The 25,769-nt window shown below is 35.4% G+C and overlaps 1 protein-coding gene across 1 annotated transcript in view; it reads left to right on the plus strand.

Annotated features, from left to right (window-relative positions):
• CSMD1 (CUB and Sushi multiple domains 1) overlaps positions 1-25,769 on the plus strand; it is a gene marked incomplete at its 5' end in the record, with an annotated part of 480,927 nt that overhangs the window by 97,795 nt on the left and 357,363 nt on the right. Inside the window, one exon of the mRNA XM_009646490.1 lies at positions 21,615-21,718. Within this exon, the coding sequence (XP_009644785.1) occupies positions 21,615-21,718 (104 nt within the window). The remainder of the gene's footprint in view (positions 1-21,614; positions 21,719-25,769) is intronic.

Here is a 25,769-nt window from a genome sequence, read left to right on the forward strand (position 1 = left end):
GTCATGCAATTTCAAAATAATTTAAGACTGATTTGGCCTTGCTTTTCTTTTCTTTTTTTTTTTTTTTTATTTTTCCCATGTGTCACAGCCTCATCACAATTGAACTTAATTTGTCTTTAAGACTTTATGTACTACAAAGCCAAAAAGGTTACAGGCCTGTAGTTAGTGCTTTGTTCTACATTGCTCCACTGGAAATAGAATAGGTGTGAATAAAATCCACACTTTCACTCACATTATCTATATTGGTCTCTTCACTGCCCTTGGAGAATGGGAGCATGCTGCATTGAACTTGCAACCAAAACGATATGCCATTTTTAAGATAACAGTGGAGTGGATCTTCCACACAAATTTGTGGGATGGTGAATAAAGTCAAGTCTTTGCAGTCCCCCTCAAACACCCACCTCACCCCATACTTACCAACCTTTCATCATTGTTTTATTAATGTTGTTGTTTTCTCGTTATGGCTAGATGTATTACACAGCTTAAACAATGTATCCTATCTTGCTGTTACTAAAAACCTAAGATGAATACTTACATGATTCATAATTTCCCTTCATTTATATCTCTGAGAAATAAATAATATGAACTATTAATATATATGGTTTTTTACAGGAAATAGTCTCTAGTTGGCTGGTATCTTTCTCGATTCAGGTCAAAAATTGACACAGCTTTGCATTTGAGGTCTCATAAATGTTGATTAAAGAGAAAAAATGTCTTCCCATCTGTTGCAGACTACTGTGTATGCTTTATTGTGATGTCTGACTTTTTGGAGAGGTGACTAATGATTTGTGTTCAGCTCATGCTCTATTGTGACATCCAGATCCTCTTCTAAAGAGCTGTTACCTGACTAGCTGTCACTCAGTCTGTAACTGAGCAGTACATTACACCTTTCTAAATGTAGTGTCCTATTTAATGATGCTTTTCTGGTTTTTTTGCTTGGGGTTTTTTGTGGTGTGGTGGGGTTTTTTTGTTTGTTTGTTTGGTTGGTTTTTTTGTTTTTTTTTTTTTAAGGCAATCTCTCCAATTGTTCAAGATGACTTTGCTTTCTAAACCTGTGTATTTACAGTCCTTCCCAGTGTAGAAGCTTAAATATCAGACTTGCTATTTCAACATACAGCTTGCTTTAAAAAAAATGCTGTCACAGATGGAGTGAGAGAGAAGCAAAAATATACTTTATTTATATAAACCATTGAGTTAACAAACTTCCATGATAAATACAATAGTGGTTCATAAGATTTGATGACAAGGTACACTTGGTTATTTACTGCATAGAGGCCAGGGTCAGACAAAACTGTCAGGGAGACCCTCCTCTTGACTCATGAGGTTCAGAAAGGACCACCTCACTTTCTGAACTCCTTCCTCAGAGAGGAGTCTGGGTGCGGCTGTATCCAATCCTAGTCCCAGACTTGGTCAATGGTTTATGTCTAAAGGATTATATATGTGCAATCAATCCTTTATATCACTTATCTAAGGTTTCAAAGTTTAGCATGCTGTTAGCCACTTACCGAGAATCTGTTGCGGCAAGGAATCTCTCAACCTCAAGGAGTAACCTTGAGAGGCGTCCCTGTTCAAGGGAAGATCCTGGCGTGCAACCTGCAGCCATGCAGGAGAGCTCAAAGGGCTCTTGGACTGCTCACTATTGATGGGGGTAAGGTGATTGACTCATAGTCATGTTTACATACCAACTGCAGATGTTAGTTTCTTCCAAATTTGGCTTGAGTTGGACATTAACCAGCACTGTGGTTAGGTGTAAATTAGCCCTCGACTGTTGTGTTGTTACCCGTCTCCTCGAATCCGCTTTGACTTGGATGCATCCATCATGACTGCCACAGGTGGTTATTGCTTGAGCAGCGTTATGGGAAAAGCGCACCGCCACAAATGCACATCAAAAGAATTGTAGAATTCTCTATACATCTTTCAAATCTGAAGCTGAAAACACTAACTACTCATACTGTCCAACCAGCTTGGACCCTATCCCATAACATTGTAAGTTAGACAATGTTTTCCAGGGTTGCCTATGATGCTCTCATATCTTGATTAGCTTTACTAATATCAAAAGCCTTACCTAAGTCAAGATCTATAGCTGTTCTATTGCATCTTTTTTTTACTTTTTAGATTGGAGGATGTGGCCAGTTGGCCATGGCTGGATGCCAGTTGCCCACCAAGCCGTTCTATCCCTCCCCTATCTCAAATGGGTGGGGAAAGGGTGGGGAGGAGAAAAATAAAATTAAAAGCTTGTGGGTTGAGATACAGACAGGGAGATCACTCATCAATTACTGTCAAAGGCAAAAGAGACTTGAATCAGGGAAATTAATTCAATTTGTTACCTATCACATCAGAGTAGGGTAATGAGAAATAAATCCAAATCTTAAAAGCACCTTCCCCCCACCCCTCCCTTCTCAATTCCACTCCTGAATTCTTTACCTCCTCCCCCTCAGCAATGCAGGGGGATGGGGAATGGGGTTTGTGGTCAGTTCATCACAGGTTGTTTCTGCTGCTCCTTCCTCCTCAGGGGGAGGAATCCTCCCACTCTGCCCTTGCTCCAGAGTGGGGTCCCCCCCATGGGAGACAGTCCTCCATGAACTTCTCCAATGTGAGTCCTTCCCACGGGCTGCAGTTCTTCACGAACTGCTCTGGTGTGGGTCCTTTCCATGCTGTGCAGTCCCTCAGTAACAGACTGCTCCAGAGTGGGTCGACAAGTTGTGCCAGCAAATCTGCTCCAGCATGGGCTCTTCTCTCCATGAGTCCTCATATTCTGTCAAGAGCCTGCTCCAGCACAGGCTTCCCATGGGGTCACAGCTTCCCTTGGGCATCCCCCTGCTCTGGCGGGGTGTCCTCCCTGGGCTGCAGGAGGGGATCTGTTCCACCATGGACTTTCATGGGCTGCAGGGGGACAGTCTGTCTCACGTGGTATTCCCCAGGGGCTGCAGGGGAATCTGCTCTGGCGCCTGGAGCACCTCCTCCCCCACCTCTGCATTGACTTTGGTGTCTTCAGAGTTGTTTCTCTCACATATTCTCACTCCTCTGGCTGCTGCTCTGTAGCAGTTTCTGCCTCCTCCCCCCGCTTCTTAAGTACATTATCCCAGAGGCACTACCACCATCGCTGATGGGCTCAGCTTTGGCAAGGAGCTGGTCCATCTTGGAGCCGGCTGGCATTGGCCCTATCGGACATAGGGGAAGCTTCTAGCAGCTTCTCACAGATGCCACCCCTATAGTCCCCCCCACTAACAAAACCTTGCCACGCAAACACAAACCCAGCACATAGGACCAAACTTGCATGAAGTGTTCAGGATGACGTTTTATGCAGTAGCAAAATTATGTTCTCTATTTTATTTTCATTTGCTTTCCTCTTAATTCTCAATGTTTATTTTACTTTTTGACTGTACTAAGGGCTCAGACTAACTTCTTAATATAGGTAGGTATGGCACTTTTTATTATAAAGGGTTACAAGTTAAACTAAAATATAAATCTTTACTTTTATTCCATATATTTGTTTCAACTTTTCATGCATTTTGAAATCCAAATAATAAATTATACATATAGGTCAAGGATCATGAATATGGAATTAGTTTAAATGTATGTGTGTACTCATGCAGATAAAAATGAAATTCAGGTAATGCATTCTGACAGTGGAGAAATTAATATTTTCGGATAATATGTTTATAAATAGAAAAATCAGATGCTGAAAGTGAGTTTCTGTTTCCAAATGTTTTCAGGTATGGCATAGCTAGCCACAACATTTGTGGTTGAAACTCCTCTTAATCTCAAAATGCAATAGCTCATGTTCTGACGTGATTTTGCAGTTCTACTGTTTCATGTGCACCATATACTTAAACTATATTATTGTAAAGCACAATAACATATTTATATCCAATTTGAATTAAACTTTTTAAAAGTTACACCTAGCTGTGTCTTTGTTAAGACACAGGGAAGAGGAAAAATGGTTCTGTGACTAAATGAAACACGGGTTTTGAAGATAAAGGCCAGTTTGCAGCTTCTCAAATCATATCAAAGAATGAACTCTGTAACTCTGTTTTGAATATGCAGACACCAGTGTATTGTACTATATAAATGGTACCAAGATGTCACAAGTATTCATATTTGTAGAATATTGTAAGCTCCTTCTGCTATAGAAACGTTTGTAGTTATCACCATTAATTATGGTACCACAGAAATGAAAGTAAAGATTGAGCAACATATATTAGAGAAATGCAGTATCATTTACTCTGCTAAGGCTGAATCTACTGTTACTTTTAGGGCTCCTGATTGCAAAACGGTAACTCAGCAAAAAGAAATCAAAACCTTGTTCACAGTCAAAGCAGATGCACAGTATATATAAGTAAAGCCAAGAATTAGTTCTTAGTATAATGGAAATCTTAATAGTTTAATTCAAGAAACATTAGTCTACATCTGATTATTACAGAAAAACAGTAATAGTGCAGTTTGAGTACTTTTATACAAAAGTCTCAATAGTCATAATAATAACAATAGCCTGTAACAATATTAAAATTGTAACGTAGTTCTTAGTGTCTTTCTCTTGGGGTTATGCTCACCGTTCTATTATTCCTCTAGGTCTTAAAATCAGTAACTTTTGACTGCTGGAGAGGTTAACACTGTAAGTCATCAGCCTCTGCAGTCTTCCATTGTCATGAGTATGACAAAGATGATACTGCTTTCTTCTTGCTCCCCAAAGACCCACTTTGGGTCATTTTTATATGTTTTTTATATGTTATTTAACACTGTTACACCTTTATCTTTCTTTATTCATCTGCAGCTACAGATCACATTGCATCTGAATTTACTATATATGGTATGCTTTATGTATATCAGATATTGTTTTTTTTTTTCTTTGTTACCCCTAAAGCCAATTTTGTCCAGCTCCAGGTCTACATATCTTGTCCTATAGATGTGAATTCCCCAGTGCCAAGCCTGTACCTCATCTCTTATTATCCCATGATGTCTACCCCCACAGACCGCATCCTGTCTCTCAAGACCTCTTCAGTTATACCAAACCCTCATCCCCTTATCCTACTTCATTTTGTAAAAGTCATAAACATCTCATTCTAAGAGAAAAACTACTTGTTACAGCTGTCTCTATAAAACTATGGTTGTACTGTACAAAGATAAGCAAAAGTAAACCAGTCATAGAGACCTAGTCAATAAGAGAAATTGTGGTCATAGAAATGAAGTAAAACAAAGCTGTAGCCACACCAAGAAAAGTTCAGACAAGGGAAACCTGGCAGACATCAGTCCTGAAGCCTTGCAAATTCAGTGCAAAGGCTGTGACCTCTTACTAGGAATGGCAGTGCTGGATTACAGGGCTACGTGGTTACAAAGTAGTAGGGGACCAGAGGTGGAAGAGTGAAGTCAGCTGTAATGGAGAGTTATTCTAGGTGACTGACTTGGCATTCTCACGGGGGTTGGGTGTAGTGAGACTTACTGATATGTAGGTGTATTTAAACTTATTATATGTATAAGAAAACATCCACAGTATAAGTAAATGACTGGTTTCATGATACTCACTTCTCTCACAGGACATATTAAACAGTTGTACGGTTTTGTACTTCTCAGCTAGAGGATGACAACAAATATTTATTTCTCAGAAATTACTCTTTCAGGAGTCCATGTTCAGCAGTAAAATATCTTGGAATGATCACTGCACTGTAAAAAAAACAAACAATCCCCAAAAACTAGTGAAGCTTTTATACATATTTGTCTGTCTGTATGCATTATTTGACTATATGTTTGTGTATATGGTTTTATATATGTATGGATAGGTGAAGCCATTGTGTTGGGTGATACTAATTTGTTGCATTCTGAAGGCCAAAATTGCTTTCTGCTATGTGTATCTGGCAATCTGCTGCATTTCATGATATACTTTTTCCGTGTACGTATCTCAAGTGAGTACTGAGGCAGTCCGCCCAAGGCAACATAGTTAGATCTCAGTGGGAATGAGCAGAGATGTTTTTCAAGGCTTGGACATTCACACCTGAAATCCAATTACATGTCCACAATAGGTTTGATTCATGCCTGCTTTACACCTTTTCATCTACAGTTACATGTGTTTTAACAGGCCTCTAATCATCTGCACCTTAAGTGACTGCCATGTATTTAACCATGTTTCTGTTTCAACTCATCCTGAGTGTAACTTTCTTCCAGGATGTAGATGACCTGTACTTTTATCAAAAGGTGTGATTATGGTGCATCCTGACATTGTTCTTGGTGCTGTCCATGTCGGATTTCAGTCAGAAAAGAACTGTGAGATGTTGTGTAATTAGAAGGTGGGAAGCCCAATGCTATAATCAAAGTTCCTTTTATCTTCTCACTAAATTCCTAAAGAAAAATTTGCAGATGAAGCTCAGATAGATTTTCCTTCTAGTTTTGCCGTAGGCCAACAGGATTGTTTAAATTGTCTACATTTTTCCAGCAACTGGAGAAGAGCAGAAAAAAAATTGATCACTGAAATTTTGCATAGTGTCACACATATTAGCACAAAACTTGGGTGCTATATGATTTCATGGCTTAAGAGTTTTTCAGATGGCTTTGATTTTCTTTATTTCTTTGGATTTTTAAGTACATTCTGGTACATGTGACTTCATAATTGGCTCTTATTTTGGTTTTGTAAAGTTTTGTGATTTCAGATTACTGCAGTATTAATAATATTCTTTGTACTATCAAGGAAAAACATTTTGTGACTGGAAATAGATAAGTGAAAAATTATTTTAATCGATAGCTTGTGAGTGAAACATTAAATGATCTAAACATCTTTTGGTTTGCTCTTTTCCACTTTGTTTCATGGAACACACTGTTTCTGTGGAAAGACCATTTATATGGGGGAGACAACCCTTTGCTTCATAAATTGAAGCAATCGTATTGTTTGATTTCTACTTAAAATACATACTTAATGAGGAAAGAAAAAAGTTGTATAAAATAAAAAATCAATTTTACAGTTCTAATTTTCAAAATCATAATCACTAAGATTGTTTCACTACAAAACAACCTGTGTAACATGATAAAATGTTAAACAAATACCATTTTCCTAACACCAATTATTACAGAGCCTCTTCCCTTTCATATTTTACTTTAAAGGTACATAGGATGTTGTGCCTGGAGTATTTTCTCTTCTGTAAGTACAGCTTTAAGATACTGCACTTTTATTAATTCCTGTGCATTGCAGCATTGGACCGTTCAAAATATAGATCTTTTATTACTCCTTTTATCGTTTGAGAGTATCCTTCCCTGAGGAGGGGAAGAGGGGGAGGGATGTGCTGATCTCTTCTCCCTGGTATCCAGTGACAGGACGCAAGAGAATGTGTTATGAGAGGATCAGGCTAGATATTAGGAAACATCTATTTACAGAGAGGGTGGTCAGACACTGGAATAGGCTTCCCAGCGAGGTGTTCGATGCCCCAAGCCTGTCAGTGTTTAAGAGGCATTTGGACAATGTCCATAATAATATGGTTTAACTTTTGGTCAGTCCTGAAGTGGTCAGATAGGTGGACTAGTAGGTCACTTCCTACTGAACTGTTCCATTCCATTCCATTCTACCCTACTCTACCCTACCCTACCCTACCCTACCCTACCCTACCCTATCCTATACCTGATAACAAAGACTATATTACATGTATTGCTTTAAGTTCTTGTCTTCATGTAAAAAAGGCCACCAATACATTATTAAACATAGAAGATGTCAAAGGACAGCATTTATTACACTCTAAAATGTATCTTTTTCATTTATCTTGATAATTTTTTTTTTTTTTAAATTTTCATTTCAGATTATAAGGGCTTAATACCTTTTCTTGGTCAAGTATTAAAAGATAGTTCTAACCTTCAGGGATATTTTGTGCTCTGCTTTTGTTATGAAGTGCTGGGACACGGTTTTATCACGTTTTCTCAAGCTCTTTGATACAATGCTTTTATTTTTGTTCAGGTTACATCAATTTTAGTGAAGACTAAACCTGAAACTTGATTTATCCCAATCAATGCCCCCCCCCCCCCCACTGCACGTCTCATTTTGCAGCTCTGTGCAATAAAAGAATGTAATGCTAGTGTCAGAATTCATGCTAAATATAAGAAATGCATACTGTGCTTATAATTGGGGCAGTATTCTACAGTATTTTATGATATATTACAACTTTACACTTGTTTGTATAAGCACATGAAAATTATGATAGTAAAATATAGGAATGTGTTATTGTGGTCTTCTTACAATTTCAAAATCAGAACTAATGTGATAGTATGTATTTCTAAAATGTTTAGTGATTAGACTTTGCTTTTAAGGCTTATGTGTAATAATAGATAAACAAATGAAAAAATTGCAGCAAGACAAGAACATTATTTTGTTAATTAGCTAAAAAAGGCAAAAATAAACCTGTAACTCCACTTAAGGATTTTACAGGTTTCACTGAAATGTAAGTCAAATTTGCACCATTCTCATATCTTAAAATCCACTTTACTTGGTCACTGGCCCAGATTGTCTGAAGAATGTTTTACACTGTATTTTCTAGCCAGTATCTTCATGTTTCTAGATGAATAAGAATTTCAACAAGAAAGTCATTAGGTGCACATCTTTAGAAGCAATCTAGCTTATTTAAAACTGGTCTACAAGTCTTTGAAATTTATCTGTAAATACATTCTTCCTTTTTTTTTCCTGTTATTTTATTGATAGCACATTTTGCTATTAAGTAAAATTAAAATAGTGTTTCTGGAGTAAATTATTTATACGTTATACACTGTGATTTACAAGTAAGTCACATAGTACTGCAGAGGGAAAACTGGAGCTACCCTTTTCCACTATTCTCTATACATTTTAATGGAGTTTTTACAGAATCTCTCATTGTATATTCATTACAGGTGATACCGAAGCGAACTGACAGAAACTGTTCTGTTTACCCATATTGAATTAGATCCAAATAATGGCTTGTACCCTAATGTGTTCTTACAGGGCACTATTTACCTGCATATTTGAGCAGACTGCCATGTGATTTCGAGACTAATGACCAGAGATTATCTTTGCTGATTCTGGTATAATTTTTTACCAATATAGGTCAAGAATAGCTCTACTCAAGTGCTTACACATGCAAAGGTATAAAATCAAGGCAGAGGATATAAGACTCAAGCCTACAGTCCTTAAAGTCAATCATATTTACCACTTTCTCTTAACACAGATAAATTTCATGGCACAGGATGAAAATAAATATTTTAATTATCACTGAGACATGAGTGGCATTTTCAACATAAGTACAGGATTTGAGAAAATGCGTTCAGGTGTGGGAGATTAGATTTTAAAGCTGAGGTAGGTAGACTTTTATTACCAAGAAGATTAAATACGTAATTAGCTTTTGTGTTGTGCTTTTTATTTTTGGAGATGTAAACTATAAGAAGCATTGCTGAACGAGGCTCAAAATGTATGTATTGTCATCACTATCATTATTCTTATGGCTTTTGGGAGAAACTATTTTGTTCTCTCATCATAATCACTCCTTGAGTATTAATATTTAATATAGATAATGCAAATACCTTAATAAGTAATTTTACTAAAAGTAATTTAAATGTTTCAATTTATAATGTTAAGACAATTCTTCTATGTGGTTGTGGTGGGTTGACCTTAGCTGGGTGCTAGGTGCCCACCAAGCTACTCTCCAGCTCCTGCTCCTCATCAGGACAGGGGCAGAAAATAAGATTGCAAAGCTCATGGATCAAGATAAAGACCGGGAGATTGCTCACCAATTACCTTCACGAGCAAAATAGACTCAACTTGGGGAAGATTAATTTATTGCCAATTAAAAATAGAGTAGCATGGTGAGAAACAATGACAAATCCTTTTCTCAGGCCCAACTCTTCTACATCTTACCCCACCAGGTGGTGGAGGGCGTTGGGGAACGGGCGCTGCAGTCAGTTCATTAACTCCTCCTCTCTGCCACTCCTTCTTCACACTTTTCCCTGCTCTAGTGCATGGTCCTTCTCGTGGGATATAGTCCTTTATAAATTGCTCAACTGTGGGTCTTTCTCACAGGCTGCAATTCATGGCTCCTTTCCTTGTAATTTGTGGCCAGTAAATTACAATGTTCGGTGTCACATGCTAAAATTCTTACTACTTCCTATACTGTAGATAGTTCATATCTCTCCAAAATAACAATAATGTTTCTTTTTTTGGTTTAAATTCTCATTTATTTTCTGGCTCAAAGAATTCATTCTAGTTTAGTACAAGGTTACTTAAATTCTATTGTATTTAGAATATTATCATGGTATTTATTGGAAAAAAATTAATTTTGTGAGGTGAAACACAAACAGGTATGACAAACTTCTGAAAGCTAACCTATTTGTCAGGTAATAATTTAAACAATTTCCTTTTAATAGATTGAGGTATTGGATGACATTCAACATGAAAATCCTTATGTATTCTGTTTACTTCAACAGGGCTGGAATTTCAGCCTTGAATTTTGGTTTACTGGAGTAATACAGGGAATTATTTAGAAAACAATTTGTTGCTTATTTCAAAAATACACTTGGGACAACAAGCTATGTAGTTGTATTCTCAGAGAAAACAGGTGCTTATGGACCTTTCTGGAACTGTGAACACTGTTAGTACTGAAGGAAACTCTTTAAAATTAGTTTCATAGCTACAGAATGCATGAAATACAGGCTTTACCCAACATGTTCAGCCGAAAAATGGCATTTGAGTTAGTACTACTTATTTTGCTTATAAGGAAATAGATTTCCCATAATGAATTCCTGGTTAAGGTAATGAACACAAACACTGCTTTGTTATTTTGGTACTGTTATCTCCTTGATATTCCACTGGCCAACACATCATTACAAAGGTGTATGAGCTCCCTCATTTTATCTTGTACAGTGATGTTTGATTTGGGACATACAGGATTCATTAGGTTTCTTTTTAATATCTACCTTTTCTGAAGTATGAAAATGTTTGTCATATTTTGCTCATGTTGTACATGAAGTTTAAGAAAAAAGAATTAAAATGTCAGAAAACTAGTAAGGAATTATGCTGTTAAATAGGTAATTTTCAAGGACCTGAAATGAATTGCCTGAAGTACTACACGACAGTAACAGAGCTGAGATCTAACTCTCCAGATTCGTAGCTGGGCTCTGCCTAGATAATGTTTTGATTTTCAATAAATGGACTTGCACCTTTAATATGTAAGCACTTCTTCAGGTAGCCCTTTACTTCTTGTGCTCTACCAATCCATATATCCACTTTGGATTAACTCATAAAATTAATCTATTCTTAAAGACTGAAGGAAGTAAGACAACAGTCAAACAGGGTAGACTAAGTATGTTTCCCCTGCTTGGAATTTCTGAGGCTAAAAAAAATTGTGTGCTCATTTTACAAGTAAAATTCTCAGCCCTTATTTAAACTGGAGCTCTTACCTGATGATTCATCTGTTCTTAGTTTATATATAACTTGCTTTTAACAAATGCTTACTGGGAGCTTTTTGTTTTCAAATTTAAAAACAATATTTTCAGACCTCGTTTTAAATAGCAAATCTAGAAGTATTTCTTTAATTTTTATCATTACTCTGTCTTTTCCACAAGTGGGTGCTGCTCACCATTTTAGAAAAAGTGCTTAAGATGTTTTGTAAAAGATCTCCAAATATATAAGCACAGCTGGAATTATTTTTCATGAATGGCAAGGAAAGGTAGTAATAAATGCATGCTTTTTTGCCTTCTTTTCCATTGTTCTGTTAAAAAAATATAATAGTGTACAGTGTTTCTTTAAAGTATGTAAAAATATACTTCCATATTTGTTTCCAACTGATATTCTGACAGTTGGAGCACCAGCAGGAGTAAAAATGAAAGCCATATACTTGGCATTTTCCTTTGGCAGTAAATGAGAAATAGAAGAACATCCTACTCTATCAGAGAATTGTCTTTAAAATTCTTCAAAAGTTATGAATTTCAACCTTTTAGTGTGAACATATGAATGATTGTCTCTCCCTCGATTCTGCTTTTTATTGTTTTAATTTTGATTTTCTCTTTCAGACTTAAATCAAGCTGATTGATCATTCATTAAAAATATGTCTCACATAAATTTGTGAAACATTCATTGTGCTTTGGTATTTGACTTAAGAATTAACTTTTATTGATTTATACTGTTCTGTGTAATTAGAGATGGCAACATATTTGCATATATATAAAATAAACCAAAAAGAGAAGAAGAAAAATGTCTTAATGGTTAAGATGGTAAACTGAAACTTGACATGATGTCTAGACACTATTGTTGGAGATTAAAATCTAACTTGGCACCAAGCTTCTTATCTGACTGACTAACAGATTGTGGCAGCTCTGTTAACTCTGATATCATCATTTTTGTTGTTTTTTTTTTTTTTTTTTTGTGTGTTTTTTTTATTTGTGTGTGTGTCTCCCTCTACAAAAGAAACAAAACTGTGTTTAATAACGTGCTCATTGCCTTTCTGTGGATGTATTTAAATTACTCAAATACATGATTAGTTATAGAACTATTTTACATAATCAGCAGCTACCATTAAAATGGCGCTTCATAGTAAGAACAATTTTATTTTTCAAATTTTTGCACTTAATTCTGTTTTTTTTTCTAATTGTAGCTTCCAGCCGTACTATGCCCATTCTTACTATATATATACACATTATGAAAAAGTTATTCCTTATAGAACTATTCTAAGGTCAGTTTCAAATCACTTCTTAACCTTTATTACATAAACAAAATTAACTGATTTACTGAAGATCGTTGCTGTTATTTTCCTTTAAAGATCTAACACGATTCAGCCTTAATTAACTTGCTGAGCAATGACTATGTTGGATGTGGCAAGTACATTCAATGTAGAGAATACAGAAGAGCAATGTTATCATATGCAATCCAAAGAATGAAAAGTGATGGGGAAAAATACAATCTGTGTTTACTTACCTGAGAAATATTTGGGGTGTGGGGCAGGCAGCTGGTGATAGTAATTATAAAACAAACTATTGGATTTAAAAATTCCTATTTTTTTTGTTCTTGTGATTATACTATTTTCTTTAAAACAGCATCAGCACCTTTTATTTTACATTATTACTATTATTTGATTTATTATTACTGTTATTTGGTTTTTATCTTTAATTTCTACCAGGTGTAGTTATTAGGTTCATTTTCAAGTCATTAGTGTGGGCAAAAAGGAAAATAGGTTCCTGAGAATGAGAACTATAAATCATCATACCACTATGGAAAAATAAGCAAATTTTGTTTTATAATTGCTTTTTAAGTAACTGCAATTGTTGGATAAAGGCAATTGAAGGATAAAAGCCTTCAACATTTCTTCAAAATAAGAAACAGAACAATCCAAGTGTTTTCAGTAAATTTCATGCCACTCAACAAAAACTGGAGGAATTACAATTTTGTAGGACAGGCTCTTCTTTTTGGCTTAAACTTAATTTTGTCTGTTTGAAGACAACCAATTTAAACGTGGGAGTTACGAGTTATTTCATTTTGTGCCTTATTAATTGCAGCTGTGCCTATGCCAAATTATGAACACTACTGCTGTGATGAATGATCTACCTTTTGAGGGCTTTGAGGCAAAAGAAATAACTTGTTTCATAAAGGAATAAGAAAAAAAAAAAAAGATGTTTTGCCGTCTTTTACTTTACAAAATTCAGTACCAAGAGTATCAGCTACTTTATCATTTCACTGGTTTAAAAGGAAAATTGGCCATTAGGTTTCTAAATTCAAAAACAATTTATGTTTTCTAAATTAGTGACAGTTTAACATATGTGGTTTTTATATCTGAGATGGTGTATCTTCATTCAATCTCAAGCAGATTCCTTGGTAGGATGAAAATGTGTATAGACACAATGTTTATTACCTTTAATGGGTTAAAATTATGCTGAATCATCTTTATTATCTGGAAGACAGCAGATGATCTACAGTTGGAATACAATTTATATCTAGCTTTGGAAGCTCTTGCTAACTAAAATTTCATTATCTGGATGCAAAATTTGCTCTGAGCGGTATTATATATACCAATGATTTATGTATGGGCACAGGCATCTATGCCTTCAGGTACAACTGGTCTTAATTTTTTCCTATCCCTTTAGAGTGGAGGCGTATGTCTTAGGAATCCTGTATCAGACACTGGTATGGCTTGGGCCAGTCTGACCATTAAGGGGAATTTAGGCAGAACTCTGAAAATAAACAAGATTGTTATGTGTAAGAATACATATACTTTCTTTCAACCTAATAAACTGTTTTAAAGGTCATAATTTTTACTCTTTTTCGTCTTGCTTTCTTACATTGATTAATAATACTTCAGTACATGCTTGAAGTTATAATCACAACTAATCTACTGCTAATTTGTTTATGATTTTGGATCCATCTTCTCTTTTAAGGTAATTGTTATATAGCTCTTGATTCTTCTGCATTAATCTTAAAAATGCTTTTTAGAAGAAACTTAAAATATTGTGTGTCTGCTTAATGTAAAAAAACACCACCTTTTTTTCAAATACATATTTAAATATCAATGTAAGCATCAGGCTCCCCTTGCATACAAGCCCCAAAGTGATTAAACTTCTTCTAAAAATAAACAAACAAAGAAGAAAATACCACCAGAAACAAATTTGGTTGTACTTGACACCTTTCAATTTTATAAGATTTCAGGGAAGTTAGTTACCTAATGAACAGAGAAATTAATTAGGAGTCTGTCTACTACTGTTTTCAGGCTATTGGATTGCCTTTCGCACTTATCTTATGGCTATGTATTTCAGTCTAAAATTGTAGTAATAAGGGCTGCCCTCCTTTGGAAAGCATGTTGATATTTTCTGAGTAAAATTCTTTGTAAATCCAACTGTTACCTTCCTTCCAAAAAAAAACAAACCAAAAAACAACCCAAACCAGCCCTAAAACATTCCAGAGTCAGTAATTAAAAGAAAAAGAAGAAAAAAAACCCAAACCAACCCACAACAAAAGTCCTTCACCTCATTTTGGACATTTACCTTCTTCTAATGTGAGTAGAGGTGGAAAGGCCTTTAGAGGGTACTATAGGCAATGGGCAACGCATAGTACAGGAACAAGCTTGGTACTATGTAAGGCAGTGGTGTGGGCTAACCCTGGTAGGCAGGTGGACAGCTCAGCCCCACTGAGCCACTCGCTCACTGTCCTCCCCCTGTGGAATGAGGGAGAGGCTCAGAAGGGTGAAAGTGAGAAAGCTCGTGGGTTGAGATAGACGGTTTCATAGGCAAAGCAAAAGACGCACGCGCAAGCAAAGCAAAGCAGGAAATCACTCTGAATGCCCCTTCCCCACCCCCCCCTTATTCTTTCCCCAACTTTATATGCTGAACATGACATCATATAGTGTGGGATAAATATCACTTTGGTCAGTTGGGGTCAGCTGTCCTGGCTGTGTCACCTCCCAACTTCTTATGCACCCCCAGCCTCCTCGCAGGCAGGGCACTGTGAGAAACAGCGGCAGCCTTGGCACTCTGTAAGCCTTGCTCAGCAATAGCGAAAACATCCCTGTGTTATCAACACTGTTTCCAGCTCAAATCAAAACCACAGCCCCATACTTCACAGCTACTGTGAAGAAAATTACCCAAAATCAGTACAGGCAGTCACCAGTTCACATGTTATTTAGTGGATCATGTTAACAAGCGTGACAGTTATAGGGAATTGGATTCAGGTTCTAATTAAGTCACCACTTTGTTGACTGCAGATATGTTAGATCCTTAGGCTTCTACTTCAGTCACTGGCATATGGGGAAGTAAATATAGCAAATATTTGGTGGTTAGCAAGCAGCATAGCTTTACAGGGTCCATTAACTGTGTTTGCCACATCTCACCTGTGAATACCTAAAATGTAGCAAAGTTCCTAATGCATTATTTAATAAAGTTGTAGTTTAATTAAACATTTTCTATGATGTTTTTTTGTTTCAGAATTTCTTTATTGTTTTCATTGGTGACTTAAGTCAACTGAAACCCAGTTACAAATTTAGATTCTTACAAAAAGAGATGCCTAAGAGCTGTATTTGTGATAGATTCTCATTGTTCCCATTATTTAAAGTTATTCTGTATTTGTGTGATCCTGAAAAGAGAGGGAGAAGTTTCTTAAAGAATATTTGCAGAAAATGCCTTTAATATTGTGTTTAAAAAACTCCCTCATATTTCAGAAAATGTTCCCATGCATATGTTTTCTTCATGGTTACTCTTGCCATGATCTCACTGTTGTGGTTATATTTCTATAAGGCATTGCTCTACATTTATAACTTGTACCTAAAATAGTGATTATCCTCTGATCAAACTGATCTCATATGGACGTTCTTGTGTTTTTTTGAGTTGGTGAAAAGGAGATGTCTGTAGTTCAAATGTAATCCATAGAATTTATTTATTGCTGTTCCTAGTCAGTGATCTGTGTTTCCTCTTCCACAGGATTTTTGGCGTAGTCATAGTGACTCTTAAGACTTGAAGGCATATCACTGTAGGAGGAGTGGGCTAGGGAGGCAGCACATTTTTAAAGTTTTGCAGAATAATGCATCTATGTATGTATTATTCTCTAATGCTGGCATCACCTTTTGACATTGCTTCTGTATTATGTTGTTCTTTAAGAGAAACAGATGCTCCAAAACCTGTTTTAAAGCTCTGGTTTAAGCATCTGGCTTGTTTCTTCTAGAAATTTTAAAAAAGATTTAATAATCTGAAGGACTATAGCAATATTTCCATGCTTGTGTCTGTAGAAATGGCTTCTTTTGCTTCCAAATCCCTTTGAGCATGAGGTGTCTCTAAAAGAAATGACAGTCAGAATCATTTGCATGATCATGTTACTTCAAATTTTACATTGCAGCAGGGAGAAGATGCAAAGTAGGACAAGACTATTATATTTGAAGCTAATATGTCAATGAAATGGAGTAACCTGTAACAGGTGCAAACAGCTTTCATGAAAAGCCTTTGTAATTGTTGTAGCTTAACCCCAGCCAGCATTTAAGCACCACACAGCTGCTCACTCACTTCCCGCTTCCTGATGGGATGGGGGAGAGAACTGGAAGAGTAAAAGTGAGGAAACTCGAGAGTTGAGATGAGAACAGTTTCATAATGGAAATAAAATAAAGAAAAATAGTAGTGGTAAATATTATTATTATTATTATTAATAATAATATTAATAACAACAACAACAACAATAACAATAATAATAATAATAATAATAATAATAAACAAAGCAAGAGATCTACAGTGCAATTGCTCACTACCCACTGACTGATGCCCAGCCTGTCCCCAAGCAGCAATCATTGCCCCCAGCCAACTCCCCCCAGTTTCTGTACTGAGCATGACATCATATGCTATGGAATAGCCCTTTGGCCAGTTGGGGTCAGCTGTCCTGGCTGTGCGCCCTCCCAGCTTCTTGTGCACCTGGCAGAGCAGGGGAAGCTGAAAAGTCCTTGACTGGTGTAAGCACTGCTTAGCAACAACTAAACCATCAGTGTGTTATCAACATTCTTCTAGTACTAAATCCAAAACACAGCAGGAAGAAAATTAATTTTATCCCAGCCAAAACCAGGACAATAATGAATACATTTTCTATTTATGATTTTAAAACTTCAAATAAAAGGATCCTCAATTCTATTTCTCAGTTCTTCATGTATATTGCTGTAGTTTTACTGAGGCAACACATTGTCTCACTTCATTTTCTCATCTTTAAGAGAAGCTCCTTCAAGGAGGCCCTGTTTATTATTGTGTTGGGGATTTTTTTGTTTGTTTGTTTGTTTTTGTTTGCTTGATCTACTTGTAAATATGAGGGACATCTTACGGGTAGTTCACTTTTCTGCTTGCATCTTAAAACAAAATTTACTGCTCTCACGTTTTACTTTCTATTTACTCTGTTGAATGCGTAAATTTCTAACATATTTAAGTGATAACAAAATAGGTCTTATTAGTAGTGAAAAGAACGTGTACACCTAGGCATTTGGAAATGTCACCTTGCCATGTGCTCTACTGCTTCTTCCAGGAAGAATGTCCATACAGAAATTTCTGTTAATACAACTCTGGTAATGCCTTTCCCCATTACTTCTATAGCAATTATGCCAGCAGAAGTATAAAGTGCGGGAGTGGCTAGGATAAACAAAAATGCTTCTAAGGAAAATGTAATTATGACAAGAAATTCACTTGCAGAGCTTCCATTAGGTACCTCCTTCGGTGTCTCATATTTTTAAGCTTTTTTGTTTTCATAGTGTGTTGATCTAATCATAAGTAAACATTCTGAATTGCTTAGAAGGGAATTTCTTCTCATATGTTTCAGAAAGAAAACAGGATCATTCTTCTGTGAGAAGTAGAATTGATCATCCAGAAACAGATATAATCAATTTGGAAGTACTTCTTGTGTTTCCTATTTTTCTTAATGAAAATTAATTCTTTTCTTTATTTTAATCAGTTCAGAGTAAGCGTATTAGGTGATATTGATCAGATTAGTATTACTGGATTTTTTTTTAAATTGCAGAACAACATTCATAGAAACATAGAATACCAGGTTGGAAGGGACCTCAAGGATCATGTAGTCTAACCTTTCTTGCCAAAAGCACAGACTAGACAAGATGGCCCAGCGCCCTGTCCAGTGTGGTGGAGTCAACCACTCCCCTGAGGAGATTATTCCAATGGTTGACTGTTCTCATTGTGAAAAATTTTCCTCTCATGTCCGATCGGAATGTTCTCAGGATTAAACTTGTACCCATTACCCCATGTCTTTTCCATGTGACTCCTTGTGGACGGGGAGTCTCCAACTTCTTTGTAGCCACCCTTTAATTACCAGTACACAGTGATGAGATCCCCTCTAAGCCTTCTTTTCTCAAGGCTGAACAAACCCATCTCAGCCTGTCCTCATACGGCAGGCTTCCCAGTCCTTTGATCATCTTGGTGGCCCTTCTCTGGACACCTTTTAGCCATTGAATCTGGAGAAGCATCTTGGAACTGCTTTTTTTCGCCCCAGTACACAAATCAATATTATTTAACCACGTATGGGTATATCTATATCCATACAAAACTGTCTTATATTCATTCTCAAAACCAAACCAACTAACAACCTTCCCTCCATCTAACAAATCTTAAAAATCCTTCTAATGATTCAGAGATTTACCTACAGAGGAACTAATTTTATTAAAATACATGTATGTAAACATTAGTCTCATAGTCATCCAAAATCCCCATATAGTCAATAGAAAGGGCAACTCCAAATGGCAGTTTGGTACACCTTAAGTCAGGTAATGTGACTTGTGATCTGGGTGCCGTTTTCTGTTGACTGATTGTAGAAGCAGCCATGATTAGGCTGGGTGCTTAATGTTTACATTGTAAAATTGAGGTTTTATGAATCAGATCAAAGGACTTTAAGTTAGACTTCTTAACTCTCAACTATTTGAATGTCTTTCTGACATATTTTATGTGTTAGCATAGAATAACAATTAGCATGGAAATGAAGAAAACAAGATTTTGTTTAGTAGTGTCTAATATTTCTTCACACACAGTGCATTTCCCATAAAGAAACTTTTCTTGTGACATTGCCTATAAGATTAACCACATCTTTAAATATTTCATTTCTGGTTTATATCCAATTACTTTTTTTGTAACTTATTTTATTATTAAAGAGCTGAACATTCACATTTGTTTTAAAATTGTAATGTAAAAGAGTTTGTGAGTCTAACCAAATGGAGCCTATTTAAATAATACATTACCATATTTTCTCATGGAATATTCTATCAGGTTTCCCTCTCCTGCACCACCACCCCCCCCAACTAAAATTTACATTAAAAGTGAAAGTCTTGTATTCATGGTTATTTTTATTGCCAGAAAAAAACTCTGCTTTTATGCTTCTACATATTTTTCTTGCTTTTATTTGGCTTTATTAGTGTTGATTTAGTAATGAAATTTTGCATGTTAACCACTGTTATAATCTAGGAAATACTAGAAGATACATCAGGAGCAGATGGAAATGTATGGTATTTTATCTACAGCATATTGCCTGAAATTCTTGTGATTGTTGAAATACAGTGTATAGAATGCAGCACGCTTTATCTCAAAATCTGACAGGTCTGCAAAACATGCTGTAAAGGACCTGTATGAGATCACAAGACAAAACCTTTGACCTATTGCCAAAATCATTATACAGATATTTGTGTTAATAATGTTTTTCATAGCTATAAATATCCTAGGATTATTTAGCTCTTCTTTTAACCTCCCCCTCTTTTACCTTTTAATGACACTCCTGTAAATATTAACTCAATTTTAAAACATACAAGCGGTCTTAATCCGGGACTCAATTTTAGCATAATTTTAAAAACATGAACATACACATAGCAGAGATGGCAAAGCAATGTATGAAAAGCAAGACATGAATTTATAGCAAGAGGCAATATATTAAATCAGTGGGTATTTTATTAAAAATGGGTTTTTCTTTGGGTCAGAAACTGAAGCAACATAGTTCAATGTAAGCCTCATCTACTCTAGCAGTGTAAGTTACTCTCTGAACATTCCAAATGAGATTTGCTAGCTTGCCTTTTTAATACTGAGAAAGTTTAAACAACTAGCTTGGATGCTGCATTTTTACATGGCTAAAATTTGGATAAGATGAATTCTGCCTTGAAGATCACATAGAAATAAACTTAAGTGGATGGAAACCATTGTTGGTTTTTTTTTTTTCACATGTCGCTGCCAAAATAGCAGCATAATATGGCTGATGCAGAAAGCTCAAATACGACCCAAATATTGGTTTTAGCCACAAAGCAGAAGAAAAGTTAATTGCATTTTTGTGCAATGGCTGGATTTGTGTAAAAGTCTGCCCAGGGGTATCTGCAAAATTTACTATAGAGATAAAAATGAAAAATTTAGTGGAAAATCACTGTGACTCTCTGCACTTTTATATCAAGCTGTCTGCAGAAACCTTGGTATCAGAATACAAAAAGGTGCAGTGTACATGTATATACATACATATAACTTGCGACTACTCAGCGATAAAGAACTCTAAAAAGTGCTTGTCTTAAAATGTTCTTCTATACAAAGCGAAATCCATTTTCATACTTCATTTTATTTTACAAAATTAAAGTTTCAGTAAATTATAAATACTTTTTCAAACAGTTCTTCAAACATTTTTAATTTTCTGTGCAATTCATGATTAGACATTGAGTGAAATCATATTTTAGTGTTAGTAAGTTATGTAAGGAAATTTCTGCTTTTGTGTTTCTGCACACCAGCCTCCCACACTTTGTTATGAATTGATAGTTCATGCCTGCCATCTTGTTACTGTATAATTCAACATACAAAAAGTTTTTAACTTTATATACTTCCAACATTATGCTATGTAGCTCTTATATAATTACTATTGTAAAAAAACCCCAAACAACCGCTATTTATAATGACTGGCATCTTTAGTATATGATACCTCTAAAGCACTATGGCAAAGACTTCGCCCTTGGTATGAGAAAATACAGAAATTTCTCCACTTTTGCTTTTTCTATATACCTATCTCAAATCAAATAAGACTTACTGAAACCATGAGTCAGTGCTTCGTGATGTGATTTACTTCTAGTAGCCAAATAATTTGGTTTAAGACTAGAACAGATCAGATAAGATAACCTGTGGGTATGTTTTAAAATAACTGACTTATTTAATTTTAATAGGTCATAAAACTTGCTTTTGAAGAGTTTGAACTGGAAAGAGGCTATGATACTCTTACTGTTGGAGATGCTGGGAAAGTTGGTGATACCAGAACGGTGTTGTATGTGTAAGTACAGAACTTCAGAAATTTTCCTATTTCCTGTTTATGAATTTACACTATTTATTAATGGCTACTTTCTGAGATGTGATATCAAAGTACATAGAGCTACGTACCCCTAGTTTAATTTGTCTTAAAAGCTAAGACTGGAAAAATGATTGGATTATTTGTGTGATGCATGTTTCTTGTGTTGTGCAATAGCAACTAGCTGCTACTGAGAAAATTGAATTCCATGTTCTGAGTACCTGAAAAAGAAAATAAGAAAAAAATCCTTTGCACATTAGCACCACCCTGAAAATCATTTGAGAAAGTATATGCTTAATAACTTAAATACAGTGGAAATACAGGAAGGCCCAATAATTAGTAATGAATGTGAATTTCTGTTGTTTTTACAGTTGCTAACCACTGGATTGTATCATGCATTGTGAAATACATTATATTTAAACTGCATCACAGGTGCTTAATTTCACTTTCTTTTGAGAAAGGTCTTCTGTGGATGAAAAGTAACTTTCCTCATAAAACACCAGGTCCACTTGTAGACTACATTATCATGAGAAAGCTCATAACTAAATGTCAAAGTGATTTTCTTACCAAAATTTTCTATCAGTTGGTTTTAATAAATTCTATTGTATTTAATGAGGTTTGAGCAGCACCTTGCCGTTTTTTATTCTTCTCAGGGGAATGAAGCAGCTTATAGCAAAGACTTTTCTGGCTAGATTTAATTTATAATTTCTCAGTATCTCTTAAAAATAATACACCTTTTCTTATGCTGAGGAAGTTTCTGATGGCAGCTTAAATGCCAGCATTTCTGCAGAAATTCTACAAAATAGCACTGTAGAAGAAACTCATGCATTTGATTCTAAAGCTTCACAGCTTTTACAATTTAGTTTGAACTTAATATGCAAAAATAACTACATTTCTAAGTCCAAACCTAACTTCTAAGTGATTTGAACTTTTCCACGCCATATAAAATTGTCATGTCTGAACACATAAACCTCAGCCTCATGCAAAATTTTCAAGGTCTCAGCTGCTAGAGCCCTGAAGATAGTAGCTACTTCTGGGTGCTTTATTGTAAATTTAATAGTCAAACTTTACAATGAGCTCAGTTATGTCAGGTTGTGTATAAGACAGCCATCCAGTGAACACTGGAAACTGGCTAATGGCAAGTCAGTAAATAGGGGACCTTTAAATACTTGATGGGAAGATGATTGAAGGATCATGATATATAAATGTCCTAGCACAAGCTTTCTATAGTGTTTAGACTCCCAACAATTAGCAATTATCAATTATCTATGTAACCTCAAAGCTGTAGCACTACAGCTGGAGGGGAATAGGAAGGGATACTGGTGTTTCAAAAGAAGAAAAAAACCCGAAGTATACACTATCCATCTCAAATTTAATTCTTGAAAGAAATTGGAAATATAATGAGAAAAAGTCTTTTAAGTTCATGTAAATAGTACAGAGATGGTACAACAAACAATGTACTTTGATGAAGAGCAAATTATTTCAAATGAATTTAATGCATTTCTATGATAGTTCACATTCTGAGTAGGGCTATGTTGGTTTTTAGTTTATTAAAGCTGTCTTAATTTTAGTGGTTTTAGTAAACTTCTTAGAAATTCTTATCATCAACAGCTTTATTAATTAAAGGGGTATATGCCCATCAATTTTATGATTTTTAACAATTGCTTCATCTGTAAGCCTTCCTTGTTGAAAATTTAGCAATATTATTTTATGGGATGTGTATGCTGAGATGGTTAGCTCTGGAAATACAGCAATACAACTTACTGAAGTTTAATCTAAATATGTTTAGGCTATGAAGTTTTGACTGCAGTTATTTTTCATATTTAATATTTTGGCTAGAAGCTAGAGACTACCCTTACAAAATGATCCACTAGGGATAATCATGTGTGAGGTGAATATTCAGTCAGAGCATTTTCTGCAATGCCCTGTTTTGTGTTCCTAAATTCTTGTAAATTAAACTAATGCTTAGCTTTAGAAAGTCTGCTTTGCTTTCAAATGCTATGATTTGTATTTTTCTTGCAGCAGTTACATTAAAACTTAATTTCCTTTTTTGAAGTGATTCCCTTAAAACATGAATCTTTTAACTTTTCTTGTATAGAAAGCTTGTAATTTTTTTTTTTTCCTCTGATACAAAGAAGAAATTGCAAATTAGTGGTTCAAACCCAGCTGCTTATGTCAGGTATTTCAGTACAAAAGCAACTGTCCATGACAGACGAATGCCTTTATCCTTTTCTTATATTCACACGCATTTTGGGGGCTTGGAAAACAACCTACCTGTCTATAACTGGTAAAAAAAAACAGGCTGCCTTTTTGCATACCGCAAACATCATTGAATCTGACTTCCTAGTAACTTAACATTTTGGGGGCTTGGAAAACAACCTACCTGTCAATAACTGGTAAAAAAACCAGGCTGCCTTTTTGCATACCTCAAACATCATTGAATCTGACTTCCTAGTAACTTATTTCACATTATTTAAAAAATTCTTCCTTCTGAAATTTTTAGAAGTTGTAAAATTTAGGAGAAAAAGTAGGTCTTGGTTTTTTGTTTGTTTGTTTGGCTGTTTTTCAATACTGTGTTGGAGTCTTTCTTCCATCATTAACTAGGTAGTTGACATTAGTAGTATTAAAAGAAAGATACAAAGCCAAGTAAAATCAGGGATTTTTAGTGACATTTACTGCTTATTACAACTTTAACAGTCAAACCTTCAGAGAGCTTTAGTTTGTGATAGGGTTGCAGAAAACCTAGACAGTGAAATGGGTTTTACCTCAGAGAAAGAAAATATGTTCACATAGTCAAGATTCAAGAAGTGATTATGATTGAATTTTAAAAGATTTTTTTTTTATACAGTAGTTTAATGTCACAAAGGCAGATTTATTGACTTTTGAATGCTGTGCTTCATTCAGCTTACTTTATTGGCCTAATGTGTCCAAAATATGTTTGTTTAAAATATTCTGCACAGTAAAAGAACAAGAAAAAGAAAACAAAATGCAGAAGGGACTCAAAGCTTTTCCACATTTATGTGGAATATCCTTAATTTAAAAGATTACTTTCTTTTCAAATTAAAAATGTTTGAGGAGTTAATATTTGTTGGAAATAAATATTGTAGCAGAGGTATTTGAATACATATATGTAGAAGAAAAGTGCATGCTGGAATTTTTCTTTGATGAAGTTGTAAGAGGAAAAAAAAAACACAATGAAAACATAGTTGTTGTTATATATTTTAAAAATTTATTTCAGGCCTCTAAAAATTACATCTCAAGCCTAAAATCCAAACCTCAGCCTCTTTCATATACAAGTCAGGCTTGTCATTCTCAACTCATCACAATTTCATCACAACATCACACAAATTTTTTTTTTTTCTTTATTTGTTTAAATAAATTCAATGCATTCAGTAATGTAATTCAACATAGGTCTCTTTAATCACATACTTTCTATATTTTTTAATTGTAATATATTATTATTTTTATGATCATTCTGCGTACACATACTTGTAGTTTGGGGCCATGCTTGCACCATCGGTATTTTGAATTTAGGTCTTTATTGAGATCATTTTGTGCTGCTTTTGTATCCTAAACTATGTAGAAGCAAACAGCATTTCTGGTCCTGGACACAGTTCTTAAAAGCCTGGCTCTGGTTTCATTTGGATAACTAAGATCAGAGAGCAAGTTGGTACAAAAAGTTTCTGTCTCTCACAGTTGTCTTTTCTGACCTGTTCAGAGTACTGAGAAGCTTGGCTTGAGTTTGACTTCCATTACTTAATCAGTTGCATCAATTGCCTTAATATTTTTAACTTCTTTCATATAAATGTTCATCTAAGATTGTGCATCTCCACATTAAATGAGTTTAGCACCAGCCAGTCTGACTGAATGGCTGGGCTCCAAGTCTCTGTTCCTGAACTTGCAAATAATCTGACCTTAAGATGGTTACAGACTGGGACAAACTCAGTCAGCAACAGCATGTTGCCAGACACCTCCATTCCTTAAACATCCGATCTACCCTACCTGCCATCCTTCTCGTTGAACGACGTAGCTCTAT

This window comes from Egretta garzetta, unplaced genomic scaffold, assembly GCF_000687185.1.
Source record: "Egretta garzetta isolate BGI_Z169 unplaced genomic scaffold, ASM68718v1 scaffold601, whole genome shotgun sequence".
NCBI lineage: Eukaryota > Metazoa > Chordata > Aves > Pelecaniformes > Ardeidae > Egretta > Egretta garzetta.